The sequence below is a fragment of the Thrips palmi genome, unplaced genomic scaffold, assembly GCF_012932325.1.
Source record: "Thrips palmi isolate BJ-2018 unplaced genomic scaffold, TpBJ-2018v1 HiC_scaffold_5, whole genome shotgun sequence".
NCBI lineage: Eukaryota > Metazoa > Arthropoda > Insecta > Thysanoptera > Thripidae > Thrips > Thrips palmi.
In genome coordinates, this window is record NW_023144632.1 from 15,442,369 (window position 1) to 15,457,488 (window position 15,120).

The 15,120-nt window shown below is 52.2% G+C and overlaps 2 protein-coding genes across 5 annotated transcripts; one reads left to right on the forward strand and one right to left on the reverse strand.

Moving 5' to 3' along the window:
• Positions 1 to 6,933: 6,933 nt before the first annotated feature.
• On the reverse strand, positions 6,934 to 10,379 carry LOC117650727 (probable glucosamine 6-phosphate N-acetyltransferase). Its single transcript, XM_034394314.1, has 6 exons — positions 10,214 to 10,379; positions 9,677 to 9,830; positions 8,308 to 8,370; positions 8,092 to 8,222; positions 7,945 to 8,006; positions 6,934 to 7,814 (listed from the first exon to the last, which is right to left on the reverse strand). The coding sequence occupies exons 1-6, from the start codon at positions 10,229 to 10,231 to the stop codon at positions 7,652 to 7,654; spliced, it is 591 nt and encodes a 196-aa protein (XP_034250205.1). The 5' UTR covers positions 10,232 to 10,379; the 3' UTR covers positions 6,934 to 7,651.
• Positions 10,380 to 10,393: 14 nt separating this feature from the next.
• On the forward strand, positions 10,394 to 13,119 carry LOC117650725 (golgin-45). 4 transcript variants are annotated; one of them, XM_034394311.1, is made up of 8 exons: positions 10,394 to 10,563; positions 10,618 to 10,711; positions 10,856 to 10,986; positions 11,072 to 11,572; positions 11,654 to 11,853; positions 11,946 to 12,074; positions 12,151 to 12,388; positions 12,469 to 13,119. In XM_034394311.1, exons 2-8 carry the CDS (start codon positions 10,687 to 10,689, stop codon positions 12,628 to 12,630), a joined length of 1,386 nt encoding a protein of 461 aa, XP_034250202.1. In that variant the 5' UTR covers positions 10,394 to 10,563; positions 10,618 to 10,686; the 3' UTR covers positions 12,631 to 13,119. The 4 variants fall into 4 exon arrangements, with proteins under 4 accessions (XP_034250202.1, XP_034250201.1, XP_034250203.1 ...); XM_034394310.1 differs by having other exon boundaries at positions 10,637 to 10,711; XM_034394312.1 differs by having other exon boundaries at positions 10,666 to 10,711.
• The last annotated feature ends 2,001 nt before the right edge of the window (positions 13,120 to 15,120 follow it).

Below are 15,120 nucleotides of genomic sequence, written 5' to 3' on the forward strand. Positions count from 1 at the left end.
CACCCTCTTGGCATGGGTTGGAGCAGGCGGGGGTGGGTCATCGTGGTCCCGTCGGCGCGGACGCCGCTTCCGCGGTGGAGGGGTGGGGGTGCGGGCGCGGGGCTCCTCCTCCTCGTCCTCGTCGTCGTCGTCCTCCTCGTGCCGCCGTTTGTTGTTGGTTGCAGATTCTACACTGATACTAAAACAAGAAAAAAAATTAATACCACGGAATATTTAGAAACCACCAAGTGGCAACTGAAGCGACTAACTTACTCCATACACGTGTAGTCGAGACTCTTAGGAGAAAGATCGGTCATGTCTGAGGTGCATGAGGGCCGCCGAGTGTAGGGGTGAGGCCTGGGGCCGTAGGTAGTTGACGGGCCTGGAGTCGCAGGGTCACTGCCGTCGACGACCTCTGGGACGTTGACGCTTGGGTGGTGATGGATGATGGCGGTTGTGGTTATTTTGGTGGTGGTGGGCGTTCTGGTGGAGGTGGGCGTTCTGGTGGTGGTGGGCGTTCTGGTGGTGGTGGGCGTTCTGGTGGTGGTGGGCGTTCTGGTGGTGGTGGGCGTTCTGGTGGTGGTGGGCGTTCTGGTGGTGGTGGGCGTTCTGGTGGTGGTGGGCGTTCTGGTGTTGGTGCGACCACCCCGGCCGCCGTCGCCACCCCGGCCGCCGTCGCCGTCACCCCGGCCGCCGTCGCCGTCGTCACCCCGGCCGCCGTCGCCGTCGTCACCCCGGCCGCCGTCGCCGTCGTCACCCCGGCCGCCGTCGCCGTCGTCACCCCGGCCGCCGTCGCCACCATCGTCACCCGGGCCGCCGTCGCCACCATCGTCACCGTCATCATTGTCGCCGCCTTCCTCACCCTGGTCTGCGGCCAAGACCCTGTGGAAGAAACACAATGAAGTTTACCAAGTTGAGAGATACTTTAGCTAGCACACGATCGCACTATCCAGCTTACCCTTGGGCCTCGCGACAGAGGTCCTCGACTGCTCCACTGAAGTCATAAATCAGTCGTTCTATCTCTTGGAAATGCCTGTACATTCCGCTGGAAGAAGGAAAAGCAAGTTAAAAGACGCTCTTGGGCCGCCGACCGGCCGACCACTTGACTCATCCTTGACCGGATACTCACTCCTCGTTGCCGTCCCGCGCAGCAATCACGGCGTACCGCATGGATTGCAGGGCAGCCCGACTGTGGCGCTCCACGCTGGCCTCCGCCTCAGCCCTACAAGCAGAAAGGACGGTTGAGACGAGTCACTTCGAGACACGGGGCAAGCCGGGCAAGCCCGGGGCTAAGCTCACTCGGACTCACAGCTGCAAATTCTCCTGGCCAAGGGGACCAGCCGCCGCCGTGGCCAGCCGACCCCGCTTGACCAGGTTGTCAAGAGTGGACTGCAGGGCGTCGTCCAGGTCGGCGGGCACCTCGCCCGGGACCGGCAGCTCACTCAAGTTGGTCCCGCAGTAGGCTCTTAGGTATCTTGTGAAGTTATTGTAGATGGCTACTTGCAGGGGACTGAAACAGAAGACATTGTTAGTGCGAAGCAAACCAAATTGGAAAGGGGAGGCAGACGGGCGGGGCGACTTACTCATTGCGGTTGAATTGGCGGCACACCCGGATATGGATTGCCCTGTGCTGGAAGGTGTTGAGGGGGGTGGAACAAAATTCGCATCTTATTTTTCTTGGGGCAGGGGCGTATCCGGGCGGGTTGGCGGTGGGCATCCACGGCCCCTCTGCACCGGTGATATCTATCTCGCAGGTGGCTATAAGCTCATACATGGCTGCAACAAAAAGTTCACGTAAGCAAGGAACAGTCGCGTCGCAGGGGCGTAATTAGGGCTCACTAAAGGGGGAGGGGGATGCGTTACGGGTTACCTTTAGGGGCGAACTTGTCATTTTTATAGTGTTGCATCAAAACAGTACGGTAAATATTACCTCAACTACCAAGTACTCATATTGTTTAAGTTTCATTAATTATATGAACAACGTCCACGCATCAAAACAAACAAACAATCCACGAAAAAGCCGAAATCCCCTCCCTCCCCCACTAATTACCAGGGGCGTAATTAGGCGGGTCGAAAGGGGGGGGGCGAATGTTTGAAAAGTTGCCTACCTTCAAGGAGCCTGTGTCTGATAGGTAATTTTTAGGGACGTGGTTTGGGGAGGGGGGGATAAATTCAAAACAACGTTACAGAAAATTGAGGGGTTGTTACAAAGTTTGAAGAGGATTCACTTTATTCTACATTTGTTTGGACTCATAGTGAGAATTTAGAATTAGATAGCTCTCAGCGAGCGAAGCGAGCCAAAAGCTATAAATGCTTAACTGTCTGAAACGTTGTTTCCGAGTCCTACAATGGGGAAGACTTTTTCGTCTAGAAGGGCTGGCGCACTTTGCTTCCCCCCACTTGCCACGGAGCCGAAATTTAGAAGAGGCTTCCTGTTGCGAGCGAAGCGAGCTAAAAGCTATAGCCTTGTTGAGCGGGAAATGTTATAACTTGGGGTCTTAGTCCTAGGGTTCCAGGAGATTTTAAACATTACCAGGTACATATTTTTGGTTGGCCAGACAAACAAATGGTTGAAAATGAAAATACGTTGCAAACAAATTTTCTTCCCGGCCTAAGATGGTTAAGGATCGAAGAAGGCATCACATATATCAGTCATAAGGTACCTCAATCCTGTTTATTTGCCAGCGGAGAGGACCCAGAAGCAAGTTACCTCCAGCGAGCGAAGCGAGCTAGAAGCCAATGCCTAAGTGTGTCCAAAATGCGAGTTGTTCGGGCCAGGCTAAGGGACGATTCCTGACTAACTGCTATTTCTTGGGACAATCGGACTCAGTTAAGGGCAGTGGGGCGATCGCCCCCCCCCCCCCCGCCCCCCCCCTAATTACGCGCCTGCTAATTACGCGCCTGCTGGGTCGAAGAATCAAGACACTGCTTACCCCGATGAGATGCGCCAAGTTCCACGATCTGGATGCCGGGGAAATCATTGAAGGCCATTTCTTGGCGGCGTTGGTAGGACAGGTGGGCGGAGCGTCCTGCAAAAAGAAACGGAAACGTTCAGCACAGTGGCGAAGACACCTCGACTTCATCCATGACGGAAAATGCCAGCGAGGGCTCGAATCAAGTTGATGTCTAACAACTGGCCGTCCCTCGCGCTGCGCAAGCTGAGACCATGCATGCGCGTCCTAGAAGTCCAGGCAGTCTCCAAGGCCCCCCCCCCCCCCCAACTGTACGAGAAAGAAGTCCGAGAGAAAGCCCAACGACGGATACCGATGCACCGAAGGTTATACCGAGTGAGCCCAGCGCGTCCGTCGCCAACGGGCCCCGTTGGCCAGATCAGCCAGAGGCGGCAGACAGACGGACGCGGGGGCGAGCCGCTCGACGCCGAGTCAAGCCGACAGCAACCGGCCCTGCCTGCCCCTGCCCTGAGCGGCGAGACGCCTGCACGCATGCGTCCGAAGGAGTCGTCCGAAACAGAGAGATCCGACATACCCGCTGCTGTGCGACAAAGACACCGAGTCGCCTGGAACGCCAGCCAGGCACAGCCGGTCAGCCTAGCCGCCGCGGTCTGGGAAGCGGCCGTTGCCGGCCGCTTCCTGGCCGCCTCGCCCGGCGCTCGGCGCTCGGCCTAGCCAAAACCCGTCACCCCCTCACCCCCAGCCGCCAACGAACCCCGTTGACACACAAGTTTCGTCGGGCGGGGTCGGGCGGCCTGGGCGGCCAAGCTAGCTCGGGCGAGACGACGAACCGAAGTTCACCCGCCCCGCCGACCCGATCACGGAGACACCACCCTGCCGCGCCGCGGCACGCGTCTGTCCGTCTTCCGCGTCCCGAGGCCCCGGCGCGCCGGCGGCCCCGGCCTTGCCCCGGCTGGCATCGCTCGGCTCCGTCGAAACCAAGCGAGCACATCGTCCATCTCCCTTACTCCAACTGACTCTTGTGGGATAGACAAGGATAGATGCCAGCGGGCGACCCAGCGGGCGACACATCGGGTAGCCTTAACACGAGCACCATAACAAACCGTTGCACCGCGGGCAGCCAGAGGCTTTCCGGACTTGCAAGAAAAACTGACGAGCCGTGCCGGATCGCAGGATCTAGCTGCGCAAAGCCGCGAGGCCGCGAAACGCCAAATCAGAGAGCATGTCAACAATCAGCGGTAAAGTGGGGTGGGGTTGCACGGCGCGGCGCGGCGCGGGCAACGCATGGAGCACGTTCTTGGAAGACTGAGTCAAGCCTGCCCGGAAATCCCAGGAGGACATGCAGACATGAAGAAAAGAAAATTTTGCCAACAAACGCCGGGGTGGGAGTTCGGCCGCTCGCGCCACGGCACGCCGCGCCGCGCCACGCCACGGCCGGACTACGGTAACGGCGAGTCAAACTGCCCGATCAGCCACTGCAGACACAACACAGGCCAAAACATAACCTGAGGCCGGGGCGGGGCGGCCCTACGGCCCGTGCCGATGCCCACGGAAAAGACGCAGCGGGACGCGGCGAGGCCCCACCTAAACAAAGGCTGGGCGAGTTGAACGGGGCTGAGCCGCGCCAAACTGTCGAATAGGTCAGCACGCCCACACTGTAGCGCAACTCTCGCCACCCCCGATGAGCCGCGGCGCGACCAAAAGGCCGGGCGAGTTTGCTACGAGACGGGGCTGAGCCGTGATCCGCGACCAACTGTCGAATGGGGATGGGCCGGCACGCTGCCGGCACGCCGCCGATCAAATCAAAGGCCGGGCGTGTTTGCTACAAGACGGCTGAGCCGCGAGCGACGAACTGTCGAATGGGGAATGGGCCGGGCCGCCTCCGGCACGCCCACACTGAAGCGCAACTCTCGCGATTAGGGCACGATGACACTCGGACTGTCCACGACGTCTAGCCCAAGGGCAGACGAGTGCGGACAACGGGAGGATAAACAGCACGCTTCTGAAACCAACAGAGCTTACCTCGGCGGGGGTGAAGGTTCGCAGTCAGCATCATAGTGGGCAAGCTTAAGCTGGTAGTAAACTAGCAGAAGAAACTTGGCGAGCGAACAGACTTGAAAAACTAGAAGCAAAACTCAGACGGAGAAGCGATAGCGTACTATACAGGACGGAAGCGATTCTACGAATGACAGGGCTGCGCGCAGAGCGGCCACCGCTCAGCCTAGAGCTACCAAAGTGGGGTGCCAGCGCCACAGCGGTGAGGGAAGGGAGGCGTGACATGTGATTGGTTCACTTCATTCACTGTTGCATGGTTTCGCCCGTAGGTGGCAGCACTTGTCCGCCCGTCCTCACGGTCGAGCGGAAATCCTACCCACAGTTCCAAGCAATCCAAGCCGTGTCTGCTAGTTTGTTTTCGTCGGGTTCGCGAGTATTTATCTTGGAGAGCACTTGTGTGAAAGGCACTGCGCGAGGCTAGATGGTTCGGGACCCGAGCGTAACCCGAGCGAGCGCGGGAGGACCCGAACTGGCCGAAACGACTGACCGAACCCGAAGTCGTGGTGTTTGCTCATTTTATGTATTTCTTTAACTCTAGAGGTAAAAACAATGTTACCATGGGCATTTTATAAAATGTAAGGGCCGCATAAGTGTTTTTTTTAACAATTTGACAATATGTTGGAAAAAGAAAACAACAAACAACTCTTGCATCAAGTGAATTATGTGAACTGTATTACTCAACTTATTTTCCAAACCTTTTTAAATATTTGGATAAAAATTAAAAGATAGAACAGAATATTTTTGTTTAGCTTTTTTAAATTAGTCGAACCAATTTTTTTCTCAAACTTGCTAAAACAAGACTCCGTCAATGCAAGTGCCGAAAGTTTGCAGAGACGCAGAGACTTAAAATTCTTCGGACCAGACCTTGAGGTCAAAAAGTCAGTCGCAAGAGACATTTTAGCTTAACGCTAAAATGAAATGATAGCTCAAGGTGAGGTGTGGGAAAAAAACAGCTATTAACACAAAATAAAAAACAATTCGTATTAGTTGTCCATTGAATCCTGTACTAAAGAAGTTGCGAGTATGACTAATGTATTGTAGAACATCTAACATGCACAAACAAAATTTGAAGAAAGTTGTAAGCTTCCAGTTGTCGTAATCTCTCATCGATTAGTTTAAGAGATTCCGCGCAACAGTTATGGTCAGGTCTAGTCTTCGACCTGATAATTTATCTCTCTTTTTCTTCCGAAGTTTCTTAGATAGTTGTCAACAGAATTAAGAAGCGAAAATGATGCACTTGTTCACATTTTGGAACAAAAAAAGAAATATTAGGCCAGTAAATGTCACCATTTTTGTTGACTTATGGCAATTTTTCCCCATCGTATATTTTTAAAATATTTTTTCCAAAATTAGTTTTGAGTTTGTGGACATCCTTTCTTCTTTTCCCCAAGCAATATGAGTGACTTAGTGACTTTAGTTGCATGATCAGAATAATTGAATTTCATATGGCACCTTCGGCTTTGGCTTCGGGCCGAGTCGGGGCCTTCGGCTTGCCTTCTGCTTCGGGTCTCCGTTCGGTTCGGCACCTCCTAGCCTCTCGCATGGCACCTTTCACACAAGTGCTCTCCAAGATGAATACTCGCGTCGGGTTCCGCGTCTTCCGCGTCGTCTGCTCGACTCTTCGACTCGGCGCAGAGACTTGGCAACAGCGCAAGCGGTCTGCCGGAGTAGCCGGAGTTAGCCCCGTGCCCTGCCCTGTGGTTCGTTCTCGTTGTACGTGCTAGGGGTTGGTACTTAACGCCCATATTTTGTCCATCTCTCAACCCCCCACCAAGTTCGAACTGACTTGATGAAAGGTCACGGTGCATTCTAGACTAGCCGGTCGTAGACTCTGAGTCCTAGGACTCTAGCCGGTCGATGTTGTTGAGGTACTGCTTATCCTAGGCTAGCCAATCGGAATCAAGGCTTGGAGTATTTCCTCAAGTTCAAAGTAATTATCTGAAGTGGGAATGGGATTGGGACATTCAGAAACAGAGAACAATTTTTCAACAGTAGCAATTAATCTTATATTTAACCAAAACCAAATTTTCAATGTACACCACTATGTGCAGATAATGCACTGATGCTTTTATCTCCAACATGTCTCAAAATTAATATGTAAAACCTACAATGAGCATAACTTGTTGCTTACACTAAATTCATTTTATTGTTTCCGTCTTGAATGTGAAGTCCTTACAATGTAATAATCTCAGAAGACAGGGAGGACAAAAAACATCCAAACCTCTACCCATACCGAGTTCAAACCCAATCCTATTTATTAACTGTTATTGTTTCCTATTTTACCCATCACCTCAAACTCAGATTTATTTTTAAAATGTTGTTTATTTGCTCTTGCTTCAAAGCAAATCCTTAAAATATATATACTACACAGTGGCAGATTTTTAGTGTGGAAATCATCAATGCATCATTAACACATCATTAAAACCTAACTCATAAACCATCAAAAGGATAGTATTGGCAAGAACAACAAAGATACAGGAAAACCCTGCAGACCCAACTGTAAAAGTAGCATTTTCACATAAATCAAGTCAAAAAAATATGAGGACTACGTCACAGGACTCTTATTAAATAGATCACAAAGTTCTTTTTGACAAAGATATCTCTAAATCTTGGAGCAAGAACGCCAACAAGAGGCACAAGCTCAAAAGTATCTTCCGAGGACCTGCAGACACTCACAAATGCGAGCGTCTGAGGTTGGCCCCTAGTCAGGAGGGAGCTTTATCAAATCGTATCATCATGTAATTAGAATTGCCCTGCTCCAGAGTATAACCAAGAGATGAATAAAATGGCACTAGCTTATCCTTGCAGTCAAGTGTCATCTTGTAACAATTCAGCTCTTCTGCTAACAGAGTTACAGTCATGATAATTCTGTAAAAGAAATAAAAAATTCATGTATTCATATCACACTGATGAAAAAAATTTAACAAAAACATGATAAGTCAAAACCAAGTTAGAAAAGCAAATTATCAATTGACCAGAGTAACTCTGTGAAACTTACAGTTTGCCAAGCTGCTTCCCCCTGTAGGTATTGTTTACAACAACATCTTCAAGTCTGCCACGCTACATTAAAAGAAAAAAACACAAGAAATATGTGAATAACTACAATGAGTTGAATGTCAAAAATGTAGTAAAAGCCTATACTTACAACAGCACAGCCATGAATAAATTTTTGCTCAACAACAAGAGTAGATGATCCTATGACCTGGCCATTAGTTGTGTCCTCAATGACAGTGACATAGTATGTGTTGGGGCAGGCTTGCATGGCATCAAAGCGCTCTGAAAATAGTTTAACAAAGGGATTAAAAATAAAGCTGAAGAAATTGTTTCAATCAAAAAGACAGTGGAGGAGAGAAAAGCTTACTGAGAAACTGCTCCTCGGAGACCTCTCCAACTGATGTAAGCTGGGACAGCAACTGCAAGAACCCTGTAAAAAAAAACAGTCTAATGTAAGAGTGCCAGGCAAACATACAGATGACCGCCGAGCGAGACCTTTTCCGCCACACAAACACACAAAGTCACCCCTGACTGAGAAGCAGTGGTGGTGGTGGTGGTAGTGATGAGAGGAATGAGCGGCGGGGTAGAAACTACCCGAAACTACCCTTGTGGGAGAGAGGGGCCCCCCGTCCCCCCCCCAAAAAAAAATCCTTGCCCCCCCCCCCCCTTTCCCCACGACTTTTGTCCAGCCTCTCCCCCCTAAAAAAAGGTGTCCAAACTCAGGGAATGACCCCTCCCCTATTTTTTTTTGCTAGATGCTTCGCGAGCCTCATCGCGTTCATGACAACTAGTGTGGCGTTTCACATTGGATCGAAATCGACACGGGGCCCCACGTGTCCTGCGTGTCCTGTCGCACTGCCACACCGTAAAAGCGCGGGGTGGCAAGGGGGCAAGGAAGCGCGGTGCGTCCAGACGGGGAAACAAAAGGAGAAAAAGAGAAGGAAAGAGGAAAGTGAAACTGGTTCCCGACGGACGGACGGACGGACGGGTTGACCTTGGTGCTGGAGTCAACGGGCGGGCCGGGGCAGGATAGGGCGTTCCGGAGCCGGTCTGGCTGCAGCTCCACTCCGAACAGTGCCCTCGCCGCCCTCGCCTCGTAGCGCTGTCTCTCTCGCACCCCTACGCGACGCAACGCCACGCGACGCGACGCGCCATGCGTGCGAGAGAGACTAGACGACGGAATGGAGCTGCAGCGGGCACAGGCGGCTGGTGGACGAGGCATCTTGCAGGCATGCCCTGCCACGCCCTGTAGGCCAGTGTAGGCCCCTCCCCCGATCCGTCTTCCCGAGCAGTGTACTGTACTACATCCAGCACACAGCCCGACTGGGCATCGACTGCGGCAATGCCGGCAGCGTCGCCACCCCGACAATGCCATTGGGAATTCCCTCGGCTCCCACAGGCCGGGATTCGAACCCCGGCCTGTCGGCCTGTCGACAGCTTCGACCACTTCCTCGGTTTCGTTGCGCAAACGGCCGGCCAGCCCGGCCCTCGGGCGCGGCCTGCAGCGCGGTGCAGCGCGGTGCACTTCCAGTGCAGGCTGCACGTGCTGCACGCACCGCGGATCACCCAGCACCGCCACGTGGACCTTCACGTTCGGCCGAGTGCAGCTTGCGCAACGCTATCGTGCCCGGCGATCTTGGTGGGGATCGGCCGAGCGAGTCCTAGGCGTCTGTCTCTCTCGCACCCCTGCGGATTACATTACGCCCCACGAGTGCGACAGAGACAGACATACTCACCCCTGTTGTAGTCCGCCCTGCACAGGGGTCGCACGCGCAGGCCGTCGCCCGGCCTCGCCGCCGACACCGGAGGGCTGAACTTGGTGGGGGCCTTGGAGAAGTCCAGCCGCTGCAGAATCTTGGGGTCGTACAGAGGCTCCTCGCTGAGGATGCCCTGCCACACAGAAACGGAACCGTTTGAAAATGGACAAGCGGAGGGTGCAAGTTGCGCTACCACCCTGTGGTTTAGATTCGGTGACCATTCTAAAAATAAGAACTCACACTACAAGTTACAAAAAAAAACACACAAAAAAGTCAACAACTTTTTCGTCACAGGCTAAGCGACACTGTATTGTAATGCCGACAAGGTGTGTAAACATTGCACGTTCAAAATTAGGTGTGTGTGACGTCCAGGTAGAAGATTTTCAGTAAACGTGGAGTGGTGTCCCTCCACTAGTCGTATCGAAATATGGTGACGCCTGACTCCGTCAACCCCATGGTAGAAACAGCTGTGAAGGGGTTAACCCTGCAGGGCGGTTGTTGACAGGTGGATCTTACCTCCTTGGGGGCCCCCATGGTCGTCCCTGTGGCCCTTATCGTTCAACCGGGGCACTGGCTCCGCCGGGCCGCTCCGTCAATGTGAGAGAGGAGAGGGACTCGGCCGAGACTCCTCACGCTTCAAGCCTTCATCCTTCATCCGTCAAAACAAAACAACTTTGCCAGCGCCAGCAGACCACTTTTCTTCGTCTTCACTTCTTCTCCCTCTGCTCTGCGGATAGTGAGATATGAGAAATAAATCGGTACATTTCGACGGGTGTGGCAGAGAGAGAAATCCAGAAATCAACAACATTTTTGTGGAATATGTGTCAACGTTAATCGTTTCTGCTATTGCCGTTCTTGGTTAACTGGTATATTTTGAAAATTGAATAATTACTTTCAGTTGCATTGTCACTTTCCTAAAGCTAAGAATTTTGATCACAGCGACATCTGTCATTTCAACACACATTTAGGTTACGTTACCCACAGTACAAATGAATACAATGGAAGTTTTAACTGGTTGGTTATTTTCATGTAGCTATTTTCTCTTAATTCCTTTCTTTTTTAAACTTCATAACCTCTTAATTATGTTCTTATTGAAAAAGAGATGTTTTTACAAGATATCTGTTGCATTGGCTGACTGCACTCTTTGATCTATTACAGCTAAAAATTTAAAATCTATTTTACCATCACCACATCGCACCCAGGGAGATGGTATGGAAAATGACGTTGAATCTCTTACTAAATCTGAAACTCAGCCAGGTACATCCTCAAAGCCATCCAAGAAGTCACTGGTAATATGGGTCACTCCCCTGCTACTTCTGTGTTCATTTACCACAGAGTTGTATTACTATTAAACATTTTTCTTTTCTTTGACAGGTTGATGATTTTTTATACCGTCCCGCTGATGTAAGCCAACGTAGCTTACCGCCTCCTGTACTGCCTGGCCGTATGGTTAGTCTGACTTCAAACAACATTATACACCTTAAGAAAGACAAACATAATACAATTGGTTTCAAATCCAAGGAGCCAAAGTTTGTGCCCTATGAGCCATATAAGGCGGCAGTCAACCCAATTGTGCCTATTCCAAGACACAAAGGTTCCATGAGAGCTCTTATGACGTCAACTGCGGCTTGTCACAAAAGTTCTATCAAAGAAGACAAGATACGGAAAGAATCTATTAAGAGTTCAGTTTCGACTGAACCAGAACAATCAAAGGAAGGAGGAGAGTGCAAACCAGCATCTCAAAGCAGGGATGAGGCTGTTAGTTCTGATTCAAGTAATGAATGGAAGCAAGAGAAGAAATTGATGGAGGCAGAAATTCAGCAACTCAAGGATGACAACTGTCAATTAGAGATTCAACTGAAATTTCAAACACAGGTATATTGGTCTTGTAGAAGATGTATTCTTGTAAATATTTACATTTATTGTTATTCTTTTACTGTTCTTATTTTTATTTAGGTGAATGGTGAACTGAAGAAACTTCTTGTTGCTGCAGTTGGAGAAGATATTGAAACAAGGGTGAATCATTTGACAGAGGACAAAGTTCACCTGGCAAGGGCTTTGTTAACATCAGCCCAAAGTCAGTCAACTCACCAAGAACAAACTGAATGGTTGGCAGGTCAATGTGAAGTATGGCGAAGCAAATTTCTTGCCAGCAGGTAATATCACACTTGATGTAAAATAACTTTGAGTATCATGTATTAAAATAATAATTTCATTTTACTATTCAACTCTTTTTTACCCTTCCCAGCTTAATGGTAGAGGAACTAGCCCGATGGAAAGCTGCGTTGAGTCAAAAAGCTATTGACTTGCAAGAGGTTGTACAGCGAATGTTGGAGGAAAGATGTAAAATTCGCTCATCTCTACTAGATTGTCATAGGTTTGTCAGATCTACTTTCTTGCAAGAATAAGTATAGAAAACGATTGGAGGTGACTAATGGAGTGTTTCTTTGCAGAAAACTTAGTGTTCTGAGAGATAATTTTGACCTAGTATCAGCAGTGAGTGGAGGTCACAGCACCTCACGTCGGCATTTATCCTCAAGTAGTATTGTTGACCTCACCAATGCCAATCAGAAGCTTTGTGATGCAGTTACTGTTCAGTTACTTGGCAGTGCCATCAACAAGATTGCAAAATTCTCCCTTGACTACCAGAACCTTGATCAGTACACTCCGACAGAAAAAGTTGCACTACAGGTGAGGCTTTACCTCCTTAACTGAATAAACCTTCTCAAATTCCCGGCCAACGCTATAAACTCCTCGTGTCTGTGTTCCAGTTGCTGCAGCAGCCTGTCACGGCTCTCCTCGCCGGTGGCCCCGATGCGGCATGCAACGCCGTGATGGGAGCCGCCATGGCTCTGGGAGGGTCCCAGCTGTTCCCTCAAGCTCCCCGCTTCGCCTGCTGTGCACACTGTAGTGGGGAAATAAAGCAAATGTGATGTCAAAAAGAAATGCTGTTTTAACTTCGATTTTTGATAATAATCAGGACCACACTTTCTAGACCTAAATTTATAGGGGGTGGAAAAGTATAAGCTTTTGTTGTGTGTGTAAAATTTTGTACCTTGACTCCATAAATAATGAATTTGTGACACTGTGATTCAACGTCTTGGATTAATGGAAATTTTTAATAACTTTTGTATTATGTACACAAATAATTTAAGATACCTTTGTATAGTTTAGATATTTACTCTTTTGAGTTTAATCAATTGTTGACAAATTGTATAGTATTTTAATATGTTACCTTAGTAAGAAGCACTTAAATTGATATAGCTGGAAATGAAGTTGAAGTCAATTATTTGTACTTTGTGATCTGTGATGTTACTGTTAGTGTTTTATTTTAGTTGCTTTTTTTCTGTTCTTGGTTTCATCCATGTTCTTATTAGAGCATTTTGTGATAACTCACAATAAAATTAAAAAACCCAAGTGCCGTTTACGTTTTTCATCTCTTTCCCTTTGCAGGAAGAGAGTTTGCTGCCTTGATTAAATAAATCAATGAATCCAATAGTAAATCAGTTATCGAATCTCTCGCTTGAAGTCGTTTTCAAAGAAACTGAAGAAAATGCAGGCAGTTGTCACATTGTGTGATCAGCCTGAAGGGATGGCAGTGTCGCGGTGCTCTGAAGCTCTGTGGGTGCACAGTGGGCCAGAAGACCGGCGCAGGCGGCCAAAATTCTTGACGCATTCATTCAGTCGCTACATGGGACTCGAACTAAGCGTATGACCCCACTAATGCACTAATGGATTTCTCGTTCGGAGAGCAATTCATTGGTGGGGTCACACGTTCGGTTCTTGTCCCATTTAGCGACTCTGGAGCTCAAAACGCGTCCGGGATTTTGGCCTCCTCCACCGGTCTTCTGGCAAATCCACTGTGGTTCGGGGAGATAGCTCGTTGCGGTCGTTGCGCCCCTGCGGGGGAAGAGGGGTCTTCACGTGGTGCACGCCTGGTGGGTCTCTGGCCGATGCTCATTGCTCATGTCTAGGGCTGCCCGGGCCAGCCAGCAGACTGATGTCGAGAGTGGTTTGCGTCGCTCTATCTCTCTTGCTCCCACACGGGACGTCCCATGAGAGCGAGAGAGACAGCGACGAAAACCTCTCGGAATCAGTGTGCTGGCTTGCTCAGCTGTTCGCGGTTCGCGGTTTGGTCGGCCGAAATGCTTTATTACGTGCCGTTTCGAAAAGCGCTGTTGGCTCACGGCTCGCCTGGGCTGAGGCAGCGCACTGCCGAGTCGACTGATTCCGGAGGATCATCGCTTTGTCTCTGTCGCACTCATGCGGCGTTCCGGAGGGGTGCGAGGGAGACAGAGCGATGAAACGGTCCTTGGGAATGGCTCGGCAGCAGAAGACGCTAGTTGACTCGAACCGCCGCCCCTCTCTCCGGGACTCGCTCGGCTAGATCACCGACTGATTCGCTCGGTCTCTCTTCCACGCCTACGCGACGCCCCGCGAGTGCGAGAGAGACAGAGCGACGAGAGCGCGCTTTGGACTCAGCCTGGTGGCGGCATGCTGCGGTGTGGTAACTGGGAACGACACCTCGCTGCACCGCACTGCACCGCACTGCACCGCACTGCACCGCACTGCACCGCGCGGCGCGGGGCAGCCGAGCGATTCAGGAGAGTCGTTTCGCCGCTCTGTCTCTGTCGCACTCACGGGGCTGCCCGCAAGGGTGCGAGAGAGACAGAGCGACAGGCAGGCAGAGCGCCGTGACCATCGCGGTGCAGCCGCGGTGCAGCACCGCCGACGCCTCGGCGAAGCGATCTGCGCGGCGCGTTCTGCAGTGCAGGCCCTGCCAGTGCCTGCCAGTGCCTCTCGCAGTGCCTGCCAGGCAGCGTTGCCAAGCGTCGGCTGGGCCTTCTACTCTACTCCGCTGCGCTGGGGCCTCCCTGGCCTCCTGGAGCCCTCCAGCTACCTCGGGCCTCTGGCTCTGCGGACGGGACCGACTGCAGTACTGGAACTGAGGCGAAGCGTGCGAAGCGTGCGAAGCGTCAACCGGCAGAGGAAGAAGAAGTGGAGGTCGAGCCTCGCCGCCCTCAAGGCCGGGTGCTGCCGTGTGCCCAGTCGCGGCAAAGCTGCCGCATGATGCCACCCTCGCAGGGGTGTGGGGCTTCGTCGGGAGCGGGGCGCGGGGCGCGGGGCGCGGGGCGCGGGGCGCGGGGCGCTGGGCGCGGGGCGCTGGGCGCGGGGCGCGGGGCGCGGGGCGCGGGGCGCGGGGCGCGGGACGCGGGGCGCGGGGCGCGGGGCGCGGGGCGCGGGGCGCGGGGCGCGGGGCGCGGGCGCGGGACGCGGGGCGCGGGGCGCGGGGCGCGGGACGCGGGGCGCGGGGGGCGCGGGGCGCGGGGCGCGGGGCGCGGGGCGCGGGGCGCGGGGCGCGGGGCGCGGGGCGCGGGGCGCGGGGCGCGGGGCGCGGGCGCGGGCGCGGGGCGGCGCGGGCG